This window comes from Cygnus olor, chromosome 3 (genome assembly GCF_009769625.2).
Source record: "Cygnus olor isolate bCygOlo1 chromosome 3, bCygOlo1.pri.v2, whole genome shotgun sequence".
Taxonomy (NCBI): Eukaryota; Metazoa; Chordata; class Aves; order Anseriformes; family Anatidae; genus Cygnus; species Cygnus olor.
The window spans coordinates 70,710,134-70,729,291 of NC_049171.1; the positions used below are offsets into that span (position 1 = coordinate 70,710,134).

General features: G+C 35.4%; 1 protein-coding gene across 2 annotated transcripts in view; it reads left to right on the top strand.

Annotated features, from left to right (window-relative positions):
• SHPRH (SNF2 histone linker PHD RING helicase) overlaps nt 1-19,158 on the top strand; it is a 51,018-nt gene that overhangs the window by 11,988 nt on the left and 19,872 nt on the right. For both annotated transcript variants that reach the window (XM_040554370.1, XM_040554371.1), the window contains exons 11-25: nt 480-731; nt 1,533-1,611; nt 2,556-2,719; nt 2,807-3,063; nt 5,740-5,861; nt 7,344-7,432; nt 9,167-9,256; nt 10,347-10,454; nt 11,433-11,575; nt 13,595-13,768; nt 14,346-14,408; nt 15,437-15,662; nt 16,963-17,106; nt 17,810-17,911; nt 18,756-18,827. In XM_040554370.1, the coding sequence (XP_040410304.1) occupies nt 480-731; nt 1,533-1,611; nt 2,556-2,719; nt 2,807-3,063; nt 5,740-5,861; nt 7,344-7,432; nt 9,167-9,256; nt 10,347-10,454; nt 11,433-11,575; nt 13,595-13,768; nt 14,346-14,408; nt 15,437-15,662; nt 16,963-17,106; nt 17,810-17,911; nt 18,756-18,827 (2,085 nt within the window). The remainder of the gene's footprint in view (nt 1-479; nt 732-1,532; nt 1,612-2,555; nt 2,720-2,806; nt 3,064-5,739; nt 5,862-7,343; nt 7,433-9,166; nt 9,257-10,346; nt 10,455-11,432; nt 11,576-13,594; nt 13,769-14,345; nt 14,409-15,436; nt 15,663-16,962; nt 17,107-17,809; nt 17,912-18,755; nt 18,828-19,158) is intronic.

A 19,158-nucleotide genomic window follows, 5' to 3' on the forward strand; every position in this document is an offset into this window, starting at 1 on the left:
TGTCTAATCTTCCATGAAATTCTTGGAGAGGATTGAGAGGAGAAAGGTAATATACATCTAGAGTAAATGAGAGAAGAGAGAGCGTGTAACACTGGCATAATGGTACTTATTACAACATAACAGAATATTTAATCTTGCTTACACCTGTTGCTACGCATAACTGTTGTAGCAAGTTCTAAAATTCTTTTTTCTTCGAAGGAGAAACAAAATCAGTATTTGAAGTTTTGTGCAGATGTAAATAATTATACATGAAGTTGCATCAATGTATTTCGTTTATTATTTTGTATTACTTACGTTTTCTGACTGTACTAGTGCATGGATACAGGTTTTGTGAATGATTTCTGATTTTATGAGGACCACATCTAAAAGTATGCATGTATTAAGCCATATGTGGTATATATGGTATATTTGCATTTTTTACTGAAATGTCTCTTACCTTAATTCTTTGCTAATGTGCTATTGAATACAAATCCATGTAGGTGTATCAAGGTGTGAAGAAGCATGGCTTTTTGCAGCCGCACGTGCTGGCAGAGCAGGAGGTGGTTATCACCACATACGATGTCCTCCGCACTGAACTGAACTATGTAGACATACCCCACAGCAACAGCGAAGATGGGCGCCGTTTCAGGAACCAGAAGCGGTACATGGCCATCCCAAGCCCCTTAGTAGCAGTGGAGTGGTGGAGGATCTGCCTTGATGAAGCACAAATGGTTGAATGTACTACTGCAAAGGTATAACATTCCCACTCATGCATTTATTTAACTTCAAAAGGTTTTGACAAGCTTATTGTAAATAATTAAATAAGACTCCCTCCGCTCCTAACATTTGGTGAGCTTAGGTCATTTGTCCTTGTAGCTTGCTCTGTAGAAGTGAATTTTCTGTTGGAGATATTACTATTAAATGTTTCTCCTGTTGGAATTTTAGCCGACTGTGAAATATATTCAGCTCAAAAAATACTTAACATAATCTGTACTGACAGCTTAAACAACTAGGTCATCATGCTGTATATAGTGTTTGATAGTTTCAAACAAGACACTAGGCTGTTCAGTGACATGGTTCAGAGGCATAGATATGTCCCCTGGATCCAAAAGTTAAAATAGTCTGCAGTGTCTCTGGAAACTCTAGGTGTGCAAAGGGAGATAATTTTAATTAATGTTCTTCCAATCTTTTTGCCCAAGACAGGAAGACAAAAATGCTACTTACATCATGGTTCATAGGCCTTAGTATTCGTTCTGTATACGTTTCTTTTGCTAACTCTCTGCCTCTTGCGAACATTTGATTGCACTTGATTGCTTGGAAGTGGAAATGGCTTTTATCAGCTTTTGGTTACCTTAAAAATAGCTCTCAGTAACTCTGTACATGTTTTTGTAATGTATTGTACCAATGTTGCCTAAAGGTCTGTTGAACTTTTAAACTAAAAGGTGTTCAGACTTAAAAAATAAATAAATAAATAAATAAAAAGTCCCCATGTCTTCACACTGTGTTCCACGGTTTTTTCCTTTCCTGGCATTAATTGTATCTTGTTTTGCTAGGCTGCTGAAATGGCACTCCGTTTAAGTGGAATCAATCGCTGGTGTGTCAGTGGCACTCCTGTGCAGCGAGGATTAGAAGGTGAGATTTTATGCAGCAGTGTCAGCTGTGGGTTTTCCTTCTCCTGATAGTTAGGTGGTGGGTTTGAAGCACTTAAAATGTCTGCTAATTTTGCTCTGAATTCATGAGATATTCTGACTTTGCAAGTCCTCTGGTCTGTGATGTACGTGATGAATGTCTTACGGCTCTCAGCTGAATTATCATAAAACTAACAGAGTAGGGAATGTAGCCACCAGGTCTTCAAGAACTTGAGGGTATCATCATATATTTCTATTTCTGCGCTGTCCACGTGAGGCATTTAAACATGTGCTTCTGTAGTTCTCCAGTAAGTTCTGAGTACAAGCTTAAAGTTAGTATGTCCTTAAATTTTGTCCCTCAAGATGATGGGCGCCCGAATTAATCAGAATTGGCAAGCTATTTTCTCTCAAGGTAAGAAAACAAGAATAGTGGGTTTCGTTAATTTCTTCTGCTGTAGTAGAAAAGTGAAAGTCTTCTGAATTGCAGCCACTTTTAGGATAGTGGGCAACAGAAGGTGCCCAGCAGGCTGTAAAGTAATGACACTAAGCAATATTATTGTAGAAAAAAATGGCAGATCCAGCTAACCATATGCAATCATATAATTTCTGCCTCTCACCCCCTGCTTTGAGTAGGTTTAAATTCACCAGTTTGTTCTGCTAAACTTGAAATCAGCTGGTTGAGAGACACTTTCCAATATTCCAGCAAGTTCAATAAAAATCAACAGGTAACTAGAGGAGAGACTCTTCCCTCCCTTCACGCAGTCCTCTGCCTCCAGTTAGCTGTTTTTGTGAAGGAATGACCAGAAAACAAATGGAAAAGATAATCGCTCAAATGTCTTTGCTTTATGTATGGTAACGTTTCTGTGAAAGCTAACTTTTTTTTTTGGAGGCATATTCTGAAGTATTAAAACAAAAACGTTGCACTGAAATTTTTTTTTTTCTTGGCAGATCTGTATGGATTGGTTCTTTTTCTTGGAATTGATCCTTACTGGGTCAAACATTGGTGGGACCAGCTTTTATATCGACCTTATTGTAGGAAAAATCCCCGTCCTCTGTACAGTTTAATTGCCAAGATAATGTGGAGATCAGCAAAGAAAGATGTGATTGACCAAGTAAGAGAGAGGTTTTGGTTTTAAAATTCTTGAAGAAGATTTATCAATAGTTTTATTTGCAAATTACTCTTCATCTTTTAATTGCAGATTCAAATTCCGCCTCAGACAGAAAACGTACACTGGCTTCACTTTTCTCCTGTGGAGAGACACTTCTATCATCGCCAGCACGAGGTGTGCTGCCAGGATGCATTGGCAAAACTCAGGAAGATTTCAGATTGGACTCTTAAGCTTAGCAGCCTAGATAGAAGGACCGTGACATCCATTCTGTACCCTTTGCTGCGGCTGAGGCAGGCCTGCTGTCATCCGCAAGCTGTTCGGGGAGAGTTCTTGCCATTACAGAAAAGGTGAATTTCTATCACTTCCGTAATGGTTTGCTTTATCCAAAGCAAATCTTTAGTTGTGCATAATGGTGCAGTATCTTGTATAGCTTTAAACTTCACTTTAATCTTAATTAACCGTGCAACTTTGTCACACCAAGCTCTGACATCAGAAGCTGAATAATATGCAGTAGAGTAGTTGGTGTAATTCTTGTGCTAAAGAAACATTAGTACTGAGTGACAGTTGATTGCGCAGCAACACTTTAACTTTGATGCTCTTGCATACTAGGGTGTTACAGGTGACAGATATCCTGTGAAACAAAATATACTCTTTTTCAGTTTCAGACAAGCCCACCAAATTTCTTCGTGTCTTACAAAACTTACTTTCATAAATGAGAACAATGAATAAACAGAATTGATTTAAAGAATTATTCCAATGTTTTTAACATGAGGTTGCACAGCTAGTAAATACAGATCGAACAGCTTTCAAGTTTTAAATTTCCGCCCCCCTCCCCCTCATGCTTTGAAGGTCACCCTTCGCACAGATGCCCAGCAAATATACCAGTTGGGTCTCAGCCTTTGTTAGACCTAAAGCCTGTTTCCAGTACTCTTTGTGAAACATAGTTAATTCTTTTTCAGGCAATTAGATGAGGTTTGTGAAAACAAGGCGTTTCTGTTCCAGAATCTCAGAGCACTGCTTATGTTTCATTCTTAAGTTAAAAACAGGGAAACAACAAAACTTCAACACTAGACGTATTGCTTCTGCTGTTTCCTGCTCTTGTTTGTCTATTTTATTCAGTTTATTTCCATCCTTTTATGAGGTTTTTTGTCCTATTCCTCCCTGTTTCTCATACAGGGCACTTGTCAAACATGGGAGAAATCAATGTTCCCACAAGCCCCTACATTATTAGCATTGAAATTAGCCAGTGGAGTACAAACGAAACATAAAACTGAACTGAGTATGCTGGAGACAGCTTAGTGTACTGCATTGATTTTGGTGGAATGCTTGTGGAGTGACAACTGCATAGTAACTGTGATTAAAAAAAAAAAAAAACAACAAATAGCAATGAAAATTAAGTACTCCTTAAGATGATATATACAAAGAAAAGTTGTTTCTAAGCACTATTTATATATATTTTTCGTCAACCAAGCCTGACTTACTTTTATAAGTTCTCTTAAAACTGCTGATGGTTCTGAGAATGAAAGGTAGTGGTAGAAATATCAGAGTATGAGCAGCAGGTGCATTGTGCATTTTAGTATGGTTGCAGAATTCCGCTAACTATAAATAATGACTATATTAACTTACAGCCCGTTCTAGTGTAACACTGCAGTATAAACTCAAAGCACAGTTTCTGTAAGTAGAATAGTGTTGCAAAGAGGGTAAATTAAACGCCTAGTCAAGGATACCCTTCCACCATACCTTGGGCAGAGACTGCATGGGAGTGGTGTCGCCCTTCCTCTGTTCCACAGCACTGAACACCAAGTAGCAGACACCCCTCCTGAAGGTCAGTGAGGCTGAGAAGCACAGTTCCAGGGAGCTGGGTGGTATCTGGTCTCACAGCAGCAATTGGTCGTAGAAGCAGCCTCAGGTTGGATGTAGACTGTTGTTGCAGTTTACTTTCCTGTCTCTGCATCAGTCTCCTTCCTGCCTGGATTCTTTGTCCCTTGGCCTTACTCCAAGCTATCCTTCGTGCTTCCTTTTTTGCTTCTCCCTCTAATTTGCCCTTTCCTTTATTTTTCTGGTTAGCTAATTCACTTCTAATTAAATTCTATAATAAATCATAAATAAATAAATAAATAAAAAATAAAAAAATAAATAAAAAATAAAAAAATAAATAAAAAATAAATAAAAAATAAATAAAAAATAAATAGTAAATAAATAAAAAATAAATAGTAAATAAATAAATAGTAAATAAATAAAAAATAAATAGTAAATAAATAAATAGTAAATAAATAAATAGTAAATAAATAAATAGTAAATAAATAAATAGTAAATAAATAAATAGTAAATAAATAAATAGTAAATAAATAAATAGTAAATAAATAAATAGTAAATAAATAAATAGTAAATAAATAAATAGTAAATAAATAAATAGTAAATAAATAAATAGTAAATAAATAAATAGTAAATAAATAAATAAATAATAATTATGAATACTACAAACAAATGTAGAAAAGGAAGTCTAGAAAGAAAGGGAAGTGGTACTTGCTAATCTTCACTGTTTTCATTCCATATATCTCCACTTACCTCAATATTTCATCTGTTCTGCATGTTTAGGTTGGTGATGAAGGGGAGAAATGTAGTCTCTCATGGCTGTTTTCATTTCTCATTTTGTTCTCTCAGCTTCTAGCAACACGAGGTCTATTTTTGGTTGTTTCCAGTTCTCTACTGTAACAGAAGGAGCGACATATTTTGCCCCATGAAGGATTACTTTACCTGGTTCTATTTTTCCTCTTGTTTTATTTCTCCCTATTTTTAGGAGATGTCAATCTCTTGACATACTTAAGTTAGAGTAAATCTCTATCTGGAAGAAGGTTGTTGGAAAAAGTTTTTTGTTGGCGGCTTATTTTTTAATCTCTAGTAAACATTTGCATAGTATGTTGCGTGTATGTAACAGTGTTTCATGCTGCGCAGCATAACAGTTTAACTTCTTTAGCATTATGGTTTTGTTTCAAATTTGAGCCGTTTGGTCTCTATTCTAGCACCATGACCATGGAAGAACTGCTAACATCTCTGCAGAAGAAATGTAGAACAGAGTGTGAGGAAGCTCACCGTCAGTTGGTGTGTGCTCTTAATGGCTTAGCTGGTATCCATATCATTAAAGGTAAGACTGGATGGCTGTAGCATATTTACTCCTAAACCATAGTAAGGCTACTAAAAAATGTCTCTTTTGGAATCAGGGGAAAAGTGTTAGTGAAATCCTGGGAAAATAGGCTTGTAAAAGTGTTTATAACAAAACCAACGCTCCTTCTAGTCAAGGAGGAGAGAATAGATGTAGTGTGGTGCATCTTTGAGATGTCTCAGTATTTCTGGCTTTCCTGTTTTGTGTTCTTTCTCAGTTCTACCATCTGTTTGTACTGGGAGGATAAAAGAAATCACACTTGTATAATTGTACTTAGGCTGCCTTCATTTTATTAGTATACTGCTTTCAGGCCTGCCTTTGTGTCCCCTTCCATGTAAAATTCCATGATGAATGTGGAATCACTTGGCTGCATTTTAGGGTCTGTGCTTTTGCCTAGCAGTTCGAGCTGTACAGCAGGCATCACAAATTTGTCAATGTTGATTTTTGTCTGAATTAAGAGGGGAAAAAAAGCTTTGACTTTAAAAGTTGTTTAAAAAACTTGCCATAAATACCTAGTGAGTTAAAGAAATTGCTGTCACTGCTAAGCCAACTAAAAGTTACTGGCAAGTCAAGAAATCTTCAAAGGATGCCTGACAAGCCTCAGTCTTGAGTCCTTGCAAATTCAGCACATAACTTTTGTCCTGTTATGACAATAGAATATTGCACGACCCTTAAAGTTGGCAACTGTTCCAATGTAAGAAGGAACAAATCTTGTTCCTGTTATATTTCTAGATATCTGGGAAGGTGATTTTTTGTTTTACTTTTCGTTTTTATATATTTCATGTACTTGTACTTTTCCTGCTTTGAGTCTTCTAAGCCTATATTGCTGGTTAAGTAAATTTTCATCAGATGAGAGAAAAGGAAATCTTTTTTTTCGGTGCTGCTGCTTTCATGTACACAACTTCAATTTTGCATATCTTTTTAAATCAATTTATGTAATCTGTTTTCTGAGAAGTGATTGTCATGTTGGTACCTTACATCTGCGGTTATGCTCCCTACACGTATGTAATTACTTTTGTATTTCTAAAGTATGATACAACTTTTTTTATGCGTGTGTGGTTAGGACTCTGAAAGAGTTGATAACATATGTGCAGTGCAAATTTAGTAATACATCCCTGCAATGAGTTGTAGATGGTGGGTTTTTAGTGTGACATTTGAGATCTTTTTTTTGACATACACAACCGTGGATGGATATTTTAAGATCAAGAAGTTTATAGATCTGACAATCATGTAATATACTTAACTTAGAAACTGCTTTAGCCTGTAAGATTCAATATTCTTTGTCTCTTCCCATTTTGGAGCAGGGAGAATGAATAGGGAAGATTTGCTTGAAGATGAACAAATATTATACAGCCTGTCTGAAAACCTTAGTTTATTGCAAGTGATGGCTGTCTGAATATTTAAAGACCAACTCAATTTGTATATGTAAATGTTCTTGTTTTGTTTACTTTTTTTTAAATCCAGGAGAATATGCATTGGCTGCAGAACTGTACAGAGAAGTGTTACGTTCTTCTGAAGAGCACAAAGAAAAGCTCAAAACAGATTCCTTGCAAGTGAGTAAAGATTAAGATGTAAAGAGACATGACTAAGAATTGGAATAATCTAGATTTAATTTAACAGGTTAAACTTTTCTTTCTCCCAAGTGGTGTGCTGAATGACTCTTTCAGCCAGCTGTCATCAGTCTTTAGATAGGAATCTGTCCAGTGACCTTCATTTGTCTTTCTAAAACCTACTATGTTTCTAAAAAGCTTTTGCTTCTCAGTCATAACGATATCCCAGAAGCAGTGTATGATCTCCACCTGCTGTTCTGTAATAAACTTAACAAGCTGACTTTCTAGGCTTGTGTATGTGACTGTGACTGCTCACATGAACGGTATTATTTTGCAGAGTAGTGCAAATACAGGATGCTGGGATGGCAATAAGAGTAATATTAATGTGCCAAGTGATAGAGAATAATAAAATCATTGCACTGTAAATGATCTCAAATAGCATTAAAACACGAAAAAAAGAAGTATTTTTTTCAGGAAAAGTATGGATATATTTTGAATGCTATATAAAAGAATGAATATATTTTCCTGATAAATAAACAACTGTGTAACAGCTATTTCAAGAATTTTCAGTTTTAAATTGACCAGGATTCTTTTCATCTTAACAAGATATTTAAAATGATAATGACAGATAAATAAGAAATGATCTGTATATTTCTTTACTTTGCTTGTTCTGTTAAGTTACTCTTTGATTGCTAATCTTGTATGTGGTCATTTGATGCCTCCAATGTGCTGCTTTGATATTCCTTGTTTGTGAAATTGGAGCGTTTTTCAGTTAGCATATCTCTATCAGCATAAACTTGTTAAGCTACTTGTGACAACGTTGTTAATGAAGCTGTTTTACTGAATGGTATATAAAGTAAATGTTTTTCTCAAAATGTGCACTGCCTAATATTGACTTTATGTAATAAAACTACTTCTGTTGAGTGCTTCCCAGTTGTGTAGCTTTGACTCTAAGAAAATAGCAAGCCACTGCGGGTTAGTGGTCTTTATTGGCTGACGTATTGATAGGGCAATGGTGGAGTGAGTCAAGGAGGTGAGAAGGGCACAAGATCATGATTGTGGAGGTTATTAAAGTACATTCATGGAATATGCAGGCAGCATAATATTAGTAGTCTGGTTTGGGATACATAGGGCGAGCCTAGAATAAGAAGAGTAGAGTTGCTTTGAAGTAATGAAGTTGTTGTTTTTTTTCCCTGAAAAGTAAACAAAAAGGTTGTTTTATTCAGTCACCTTTTATTTCAGAAAAGTAAAAAAAAAAAAAAAAAATATATATATATATATATGAAAAATGGTTGAAGCTTTCAGGAGATGGGTTTTTTGCATTATTTTCTTTTGCTTCAGTAGGCTAAGTGACTTCTCCATATAATGTTCTGAAAGATTTACGAAAGAATGTGCTATAAAATAAGTAACTTGTTTTACATAATAGTCAAGGGCAGTTTTAATTAAGAGGGTGAGTACTGGACAGAATCTTAAGACTTGCCTGATGATTTGGTAAGAGGTGTTGAAGGTCTTTTTAACCTGTTTCACTTCCCACCTCAGTAAAATGATGAAAACAACATTTATTATTATATGCTTTCAGATTAACATAGGGGTAAAAAAAAAAAAAAAAGACAACTCACTTTAATTGAGTACTAATTTCTTGCCATAAGATTTCATTGCTGATTAAGCTTTTCCTGTCACAGTTATTGCAATGTATTTTTTTCATGACTACCGCTGACCTTTTTTTGGTATGTTTAGAGACTTCATTCTACACACAATTTGATGGAATTGTTGGCAAAGCACACAGGAATTCCTCCAACTTTGCGTGATAGCCGACTTGCAGAAGAGGTAAATCTTGTTCATTTTTTATATAAATACATCTTGAAGAGCATCTTTTTATTTTTTATCCTTTAATATTTTTCTCTAACCAGAGCTTTCAAGTTAACTATGTGCATTTCCTTTCAGGTTAGTAAATAGAAATTTTTCTAGAATTTCCTAGCAACTTAATAGAAATTGTGCTCATTTTTTGATTGCCTTAAAACTCAACTTTATCACGTTTTCCTGACGTTGATGTGAAGAGAAGGATTGGAAAATGTGTCTTTTGCTTACAAGTATAAAGCAGAGATTGTTTTTTATAGCAATCTTTTGCAAGTGGCTCATTCAAATACATATGAGTCCTGTCTGTTTCTGGTAACTAACTTCCATCTGTAGCAATAATATAATTGTTTTGATAGTAGCAAACAGAAGAAACAATTTAAACACCATTAAAATACACTAAGAAAAGGTATCTAGTGATATCAGATTGTAATGGTAAAAGATGTGTGTGTGTGTGTTAACAGTAAGAAACAAGATTTCTGTTGATCAGTTTTTAAAATATCAAATAATGTGGTACAGTTTATATCAGAGACACCTGCATGTCACAAATGGTTTTCACTCTCAGGAGCAATTTTTATTGGGAAAAAAGTAGATCTGATGCCCACAAATATAATACAATTTAAACCTTTCTTGGTATTTTATGGATAAATTCTATATGTAGGTAAAGTAAAATTCAATTGTGTGGTTCTCAGATTGTTTTAGGATCTTTTTATTGTTTAGCTTCAACAGAATGTATTTCGATGTACAGAGAAGTAAGGATTATGTGGCATTCTAGTTCCTTTTATCATGTGTTGTATTTCTAGTGTGTTATTTGGGCCTGTCCAAAAGCAAAATCGCATGGTTAACATCATGTAATAATTTGTCTTTGAATGTTTTGGGGGGCTTACTAATAAATTGTAGATTCTAGAGGGAAAAATTAAGTCTAAGTATTGCTTAAGAACAAAGGTGAGTAGCACTCAGGTAGCTAGCCATTCTAAAGCATTATGATAGCTGAGATGTTGCATTTTCAACTATACCTCATAAATAAGTGTTGTACATAATTTAAACTCTCACTTCCGTACAGGCAGAACAACTTCGACAGCATTATATGAGTAAATCAAATGCAGAAGTTGCAGAAGCCCATCAGGCTTTACAGCCAGTTTTCCAGACCATTCGGGAGCTCCAGAGAAAGGCAGGTACCTCTTACATACTTGGTCTGTTTGTTTTTGTGTTTTTTTTAATTCTATGTTCACTTTTTTTATCCAGATCTCCAGCTACCTGTTATCTCTAATAGTTCTTTGAAGGCCTGTTTGAAATGGGACATGGGCAGTATATGCATATTCATGCATACACACACACACAGAGCCCGCAAATATACTGTGTTCCCTGCACAAAGAGATTCACAGTGCTCAATGAACAGACGACTAAAAAGAGAAGCACATAGTAATGGCGAAATGGTTCTAGTAAATTTTAGCACTGTGCTTGATTCTTATGTTAACTGTTTCACATATAGTTTAAGTCAGTAAGTTAGAGGTTTTGGCCTTGAAACGTTTCTGTGGTGTATCAGATAATATTTCAGTTACTTCTAAAGGAACTGTTCTTTTTTGACATGCATTTAGTCATTGTGTGTGAGGCTCAATTACATTTAGTCAAGGTGACAATTCACGTTTCTTGGGAAGGTACAAACCAAACAAATTAAGGAACACCTGAAGTGAAATGCTGCTTGTTAAAATAGTAAAGAACTAATGCAGAAACGGGGTCATGCAGCACATAAAGAAGTAATCTTTCATGTATTTTCACCTTTAAAAATTATAAGCTCACTTAATTTCACAGAGAACTTGCTTTCTTTGAAATGGTCCTTTCCTCTTTTACTTTCCTCTTTTAGAGAGCACACTTTGAATTGATCATATCTTTACGTGGGTATTCTGTGTAGACGGCCTAAGAAAACCTGACTCTACTGAAGCAGTTTCAAGATGGGGTTGTACAAAATTTCTCAATCCATGTACTCAAAGGGATATTTTCTAAGCATATGCTCATCTTCTGCCTGCTTTCCATGGAATTTACCAGTCTGTGTTAAGTGTGGCCTAGAGAGCCGAATAAGCCTCTGCCACAAAGATCAAACTTATTGATTGTTGAATGTTCATAGATAAATCTGTTCTTTTGCATACAGATACGTTCTGGTTCTCCTTGGTGGCTGGATGTCATCCAGACTGCAATACAGTATGCCATTGATGAGGAACTTGTTCAACGTGTGCAGAATGAAATAACCAGCAACTACAAACAGCAGACAAGTAAACTCTCCATGGCAGAGAAGTAAGAGACTAGCTAAAATAGGCTAATGAATACAGTTAAGTCTCTTCAAGTCTTCCAATCAGTTTGTGCTAACAGCTGCGGCTTAATAGCAGGCACTTGTGCTTCAGAACATCTGGGCTGCAAATAAGTTTCAAAAACAGTCCAAAAAATCAGAACTAGATAGAAGACTTGGAAAGAAAAGTAGGAGAATTAGTTCTCTCTTAGACAAGCATTCTTTAAAGCATTCCTTTGTATTATCTACTGTTGTTTTAGAGTTTTGTAGCAACTGCTCGTTGAGAAAGATCCCAAGTTTATTACGTTAAAATTGGGTAACCTCTAAAAGAAAATTACTCTCAGAAAAGGGAAGTGGACAGACTATATCAAAGTCCTTGTGTAACAACATAAAATAGCATCACTGTCTTTAGAGCAAAGAATTTTGGGTTGCTTTCATTTCAAACAGCAGTACTGCTTAATTCTAAATGTATGAAGCAGTGCTTTACAGGTTCATGTTATGCAAACAAATGGTCTTAATAGCTACTCTTTACTGTACTTGTTTTGAATGGAATTTCTAATATGGAAAATGAGATCAAGAAGTTACTAGTATTAGTGTGATACTTTGATGTAACAATTCCATTTTTTGTGTGCTATTACAGTATAATGATTTGGAGGGACAGCTAGAAGTCACTTAGCACAAGCTCTTGCTCACAAATCGAGACCCATGCTCAGGGACTTAGATTGACTAAGTTGCCCGGGAATTTGTCTTGTTAGATTTAGAATACCTCCAAGGAGGGAGATGCCACAGCCTCTTTGTGGAGCCTGTTCTAGTATTTGACCCACTCAATGAAAAATAAATATCCTTCTGTACAGTTAGTGTTTCCTCTGTTGCATCTTGTGTCTGTTCTCTGTTGTCCTTCCACCATGTGCCTTTAAGCAGAGTTTGGCTTGGTCTTCTCTGTCCATTCACATTAGATATAGATAAACATAGAAAGCAGTAAGTTCTCCTCTGAGCGATTGTATTTTAAGGGTGAGCAAGCCCTGCTCTCTCAGGGAGAGAAAGAACTTAATTTCCTATTTAATTTATTTTTGCATGTGCCATAAAAACTTGATAAAGTGTCTAGCGCTTTCTAACAATCAGTGGTGGAAGCAACAAGTGGTAAACTGTCTTTGAGTATTAGAGATGGTTAATCCAGGGGATAATGTGAGAGTTTTACAAACTTGAAATTGCAATACATGTGTATTTTCAGGCTACCTGGTTAGGCAAACTCATCTATTTTAGTTTAAAATATGTATTGCTTAACTAGGTCGTTTTAAAAGCCGAGCTTCAGTAGTGTTGATAAACCTGTGCCCTTCTCTTCTCACTTTAGAAAAGGCATGTTTTGAATCAAACTCTCCTTGTGGTGTAGAAACACAGTCTTGTAAAACGCTGTCTTGCATATGAATACCAGACCCTGTATGAACAGTGCACTCTCAGTAAAAGACCTCTGCCCGTAGGAAAAAACACAATATACGAAAGTACTTGACTGGTCCTCATGTCCCCAGTCTAATTAAGACAGACAGCTGGGATTTAGGAAAATAGTTGACTCATGTCCATTTTTAATAACTACTTAGCCTACAAAGTTAAAATTCATAGGCGGTGCATTTTATATGATGGATGCATGAGTCTGCTGTGAATTGTACAGGTGCATTGACAGTCAATTTGTTGGCCAACGGATGCAAATGAGACTAATTGTGTGTAATTGCTTATGTTCGGTAGATTTGTATTGTGGACCAGCATGTTGCTGGTTGGTATTGGTTATTAATATTTGGTCACATCTCAAGTCTTGGAAAGTCTCTTTCTATTCAACAAATGCCAGGCATCATCCCAGGGGTACAATGGAATGATTCTGAACAGTTAGTGTTACGTTTAGTAGTAATAAGCATTTGTTTGTGATATGAACTTCATATGTTTTCCTATATTATTATTTCTCTCCTTCAAAATACTGAATTAAATTTGGATTTGATGAATCAGTGTGCTATTTTTTCCCTTTTTCTTCAAATCAGATTCCGTGACTGCAGAGGCCTTCAATACCTGCTCACAACCCAGCTGGATGAAGTGAAGAAGTTTCAGAAGATTGTAAGAGAAGCAGTGAAAAACTTAGAAGGCCCTCCCTCAAAGCAGGTTATTGAGGCTGCCACTATCTGCCATTTGCGACCTGTTAGACTTCCACTTAACAAGTATGTCTGGAAAATCTGAAATATATTTTAGGGATGTATTACACAATTTTTCCTTTATTCAAAATAAGAGAAGAGATTATGGTCTTAATTTTGTTCTCAGTTTTGTGTTTTTATGTACGCAGACAATACAGGTTCAGTTGTTAGAATCATGACCTTCATTTTTATAGAATTGTAGAGCTGTAGAATATCCTGAATTGGAAGGGACCCATAAGGATCATCAAGTCCAAGTTCTATCTCAAGCACAAGACAACCTAAGAGTTAAACTGTATGTCTTAAGGGCATTGTCCAGATGCTGCTTGAGCAATGACTGGCTTGGTGCTGTGACCACTTCCCTGTGGAGCCTGTCCCGGTGCCTGACCACCCAGTCGGTGAAGAACTTTATAGAATGATAGAATTGTTTTATGCTTATGAAACCTTTTGCTGTCAGATATTATATCGCATGTACATATAAGACTTAAACTGCTCTTTTTAAGGACTTTGTGTAGTTTTTTTATATATTGGAATTGAGAATTACAGGAATTATTGTGGTTTCTGATCAAATTCTGAGTACTTTTGTTTTCAATCTCCTATATTGCAGCTGTGTCTTTTGTAAGGCTGATGAGCTGTTCACAGAATATGAGTCGAAACTCTTTTCTCATACGTAAGTTCACAGCTATATAAATTTTTCACTTCAAAAAGAAAAGTGAAAGTTGGAGTGTTTTGTATTTTGTGCTTAAAGTTCTCTGAAATACTTTGTGAACAAATTGCAACAACTTCTTGCTTGGGGTCTTGATAGCAATTTCATGAGGTTAAATTTTCTATGTAAAATTCATTTGAAAAAGTCGTGTACAAAGAACAACTACATGCCACTCTTTCTCAGGCTGCTATAATTGGCAGTATGTGTGAAGTGTTGAAGTGTTCAGAAAGAGAGCATGTATAAATACATGGTGTAATGCCATACCCTTTCGCTGATACTTTTTAAAATTATTCTGTATAACTCAAAGTAACACAATTTGACTAAAGCCACAATGAGGGAGGAGACTTCAGACCTGAATGCAGCTGTGATCTGAAGGAAAGGTTGCACCAATCCATGGAGTGAAAGGAATATATGTAGTGAACAGTAGTGAGGCATAGATTAGTCCTCTGAATCCTTCTTGACTTCTATCTCATATCCCTTACAGCATCAAAGCTAGATTTGAAAATCTTAATGTCACTTGAGAAAACATTTGGAATATCTTCCCTAGTGGGAGCTCTGTTAGGATCACTGGAATCATTAGGAAACAGGGTGTTTTCTGAATCGGCTTTCTTTATTAAGAAGGTATCTGGGAAGCTGCACTATTCTTAAGCAGTGCAATGCATAGCATTATATTTTGCATCAGAATTTGACTGTAACTCTTGCTGATTAAAGAAATCAGAGTTGCATTTTTTAATCGAATGTGATATTCTAGAATCATTAACTACTGAAAGATAATTAAGATGCATAAGCGTCTTACAAAAAGCTGTTAATGATTTTGAGCTGACGAAATGGCCTGTACAGTGATTTGAAACCAAGTAGCAAAATATCTGTCTGTATTTGTTTAGTTTGGTCTTTCCTTTTAATCAAATATTAGAAGGCTGAAATATATGATGAATAGTAGAAACTGATGTGGAATTCTAAATCAGTGATATGTTGTTGGTTTTATTTTTAAGTGTTAAAGGCCAAATGGCTATATTTGAAGAGATGATAGAAGATGAAGAAGGGCTAGTTGATGACCGTTTGCCCACCACAAGTAGAGGACTGTGGGCAACCAGTGAAACTGAGCGTGCCCTGAAAGCTATTCTCTCCTTTGCTAAAGCTCACCGGATGGATGTTAAGCTAACTGAAGAAGGTAGCATATTTCTGGAACTCTTTGAAGCATGGAAAAAGGAATATAAGGTACAGTAAATGAGATGGTAAAGAAATATGGTCCATTTTAAGTAATACATGCAAATTTAAGCTGTGTATGAACAAATATTAAAATTGCACTCCTGAAATTAGTTTGTCTACACAAAACATTTTTGTGGTGATTATTACACGATTTGATTTAAAATGGTTTATATGTGGTTTAAGGATATCTAAAAGATCTGTACTGGCAAATAAGCAATTTAGTAAGCACTGTAATTGCATCTGTTAGGGTAGCACATAGATACAATTAAATGGGGTTTTCTGCTTAGTTAAATCAGAATGTAGCAAGACTCAGCAAATCAAATGTTGGTCAATTCTGTAATTCAGTTAACCTTCAATCTTGTGCTAGCTATAGATGTCCCTTCACATGCTTTTCTTTTTTTTCCCTGGATCTTGTTTGCCATGCAGTGTAACCTAGAATATTAGTCTGCCATTCTTTGGATCAGAGGGAACTACTGAAGTATAATGTGGCTTTCTTCATGCATCCTTGCATGTCTGGGTGTCCTTGCAGTAAATACCAGTGTTGGAGATAGGGGAAGAACTTTTGCATACAAGGGTGTCATCCTATCTTATAGCTTAGATGTAATCAAGTGTTTTCTTTCAAATACTTCTCCTTTTCATTTTTGATAAACAAATAGTAATTTTTGGCATTTGCAAAAGGTTGTGGAATTTCAGTAAGATCACTGAATGTTTTTTGATACAGTTATTAAATTGTGGAAAGTTTGGGAAGGCATATTTTGTGGTATTATCAGTAATTTAAAAATAATATAACATTTGTCAATTTGTATGTGTAGTATACTTCCAGTCCAAGACGTTTCTTTTGTAGAAAGTCAGCATTTGCTTTTACTTGAGAGATCTGAATCTGATTTATCTTCACCCTGTGCTTGTCTGTTCTTTTATCAAGACCGTTAATATTTATTTAAAACGTACTTCACCTTCAAGAAGTAGTGTTTGTACTATAATAGCTAACTGTTCAAAATTTGGTTAATCATTTTCCCTTATTCAACATCTGCATGGTCTTGCCAGGCGTTTTGTTTCTGACTTTTTAGTTGTGTAATAATAATAGCTGTAGAAGAAATGAGACACCTCTTTCATAAAGAGACTGGAAAAGTAAGCAAAAGGTATAGGGATAATCTTGCCTTCCTTCATAATTTGTTGTTGTGGCTGAATTAGTGTAAAGAAATACTATCTCTTATTCAAAAATGTTTTCATATTATACAGTGTATGGTGGATTCATATAAAGGGAGCTCAACTCAGTTCTGCTACTAATTTGTTTAGGCTTTTCTTATAGTTACTTCATGAATATTGGATGGTGCTAAGGGATCACGTGTCTGCTATTGATGAACTAGCAATGGCTACAGAACGGCTGAGGGTGCGTCATCCTGATGAGCCAAAACCAAATCCACCAGTTCTCCACATCATAGAGCCACATGAGGTGAAGTACTTGACAGGAAAGAGATGTTCTTTTTCAGAAAGAATAAAGTTTGGAGACTGTACCTCAAATGTGTGTGTGTATATATATATAGAGAGAGAGATCTATGTATAAGTTCTATAATGCGCCTCTGTTTCAATTTCAGAAAGCTTGGGTGGAGTAAACAGAAAACACGCCATTTTTATATGTAGTGTATGGGCCTTTTTGAGCTTATAACTTACATGGATATATTCTGTCAGCCTTCTGGCTGTATGAGTGGCATGTTTCCAAAAGACTACTGTCTTTCCAGCAGCAGGTGAATAGCTGACGGACCTGTCTGGTATTGCCCAGTTTTGCAACCTGGTGGAAAATGAAGTTGACCTGATTTCTCACCTGCATTGTTAATTTCCACAAGGACTTAAAAAAAAAAAAAAAAAAAAAGCAGTAAAAAAAGAAAAGAAATAGACACCTTATTTCAGTACCTTGGAATCAGAGTCACCTCTGAGGCGTTTTCTGTTCTTGAACACAGAAAATGCTGGGTTGATTTTACTTCTTAATTATTTTCCTTGCACAAATAGAAATGTTTTCAATAGAAAGATATTTTCCTTTTTTTCCTGTGAAGACTCAGTGTTAGATCAAAGTGCTACTTTTTTTCTCTATAGGAAAATAGACATTTCATCTGAATTTTGTGTTGTTTTTATTCTTGTGTTTAATACTGTTTCCATAGGTAGAGCAAAATCGAGTGAAACTTCTGAATGACAAGGCAGTTGCTAAATCACAACTACAAAAGAAATTAGGACAACTGTTGTATCTCACTAATCTGGAGAAAGTAAGGTTTATGGTTCCTTGATCTTTATCAAACTAAAGTGATATATTCTACTTATGTGAAGAAACTAGCCGTTATTTCATTTAAAACTTGCATTTTCAAGTAAATGCGTTTCCTGTAAAGGTTCACACTACATGTGGAATTCGTGTGGTGTTCTGTGTTAGTGAATATTCATGAAGTTATTTATTAAGTGTTATATTTTGGCCATCTGATTAATTACACAAATATAAAACTATGAAGTGGATATAGATGGTTAAAATACTCATTAAACTAACTGGGCCATGTTCAGAAGAAGGCTTGTAAATTTATGTACCTCTGTATGTACCCTTGCTATTCTACCAAGACCTTGTTTACTTAAATAGAAGGGCAAACAGTTCTATAGGTTAAATATTAAAAATGTCAAACCAAACACCATATATATTAGTGTTAATCATAGTGTTCAAGTAAGCATAATTTTAAGTAAGCATAATTAAGTATATTTAAGTGTTTTTACAACAATATCAGGCTGAGAGAAAATATAGCAAGCTTCTCATTTGAAGCTTCAATTTTGCTCAGATTTTTCAAAACTGTACTGCAGATATTATCTGAAGGACTGCAGTGTGAATAGCGCTTACACAAATTATCTTGAGAAACTTAAAAAAAAAAACTGGACTTTTCTTCATGGGTGATGTTTTTCAGTTAGGGTGCACACCTTTTAAGGATCTCAGCATTCATTTTTCCTAGAAGTTTAAGTATAGAATAACTTATATTTATAAATATATATTATATTAATATAATATATATTAATATATAAAAAATAACCTTTTATTCATTAAAACACAGAACACGTTTTTCTTCTACTTTACAGTCTCAGGATAAAACGACTGGGGGAGTTAATCCAGAACCATGTCCAATCTGTGCACGTCAACTTGGAAAACAGGTAAGATACTTAGCAGTTTTTGCTTTTCTAAAATCTTTACCCAGATCTGAGTTATATATCGAGACTGTCATTATGTTTCATCTCAGAGTTGGAGGAGTTCACTTAAAGGAAAAGTAGTCTTGTCTTTAACTTTGTCCAAGACTGTCACTTGAGAAGATGGTAGCCATCACATTTCAAGGAAGTTTTAAAATGCTTTGCATCCTGTTTCTGCATGATAGGAAGAACCTTGTAAAGCCTAGATCTGTTGTTTGGTTGTCAGACATTCAGTCAGTTCCCTCTGCTACTTAGACCCGTGATTTTTTTTTATTCTTAGTATAGCCTGTAGAGCAGA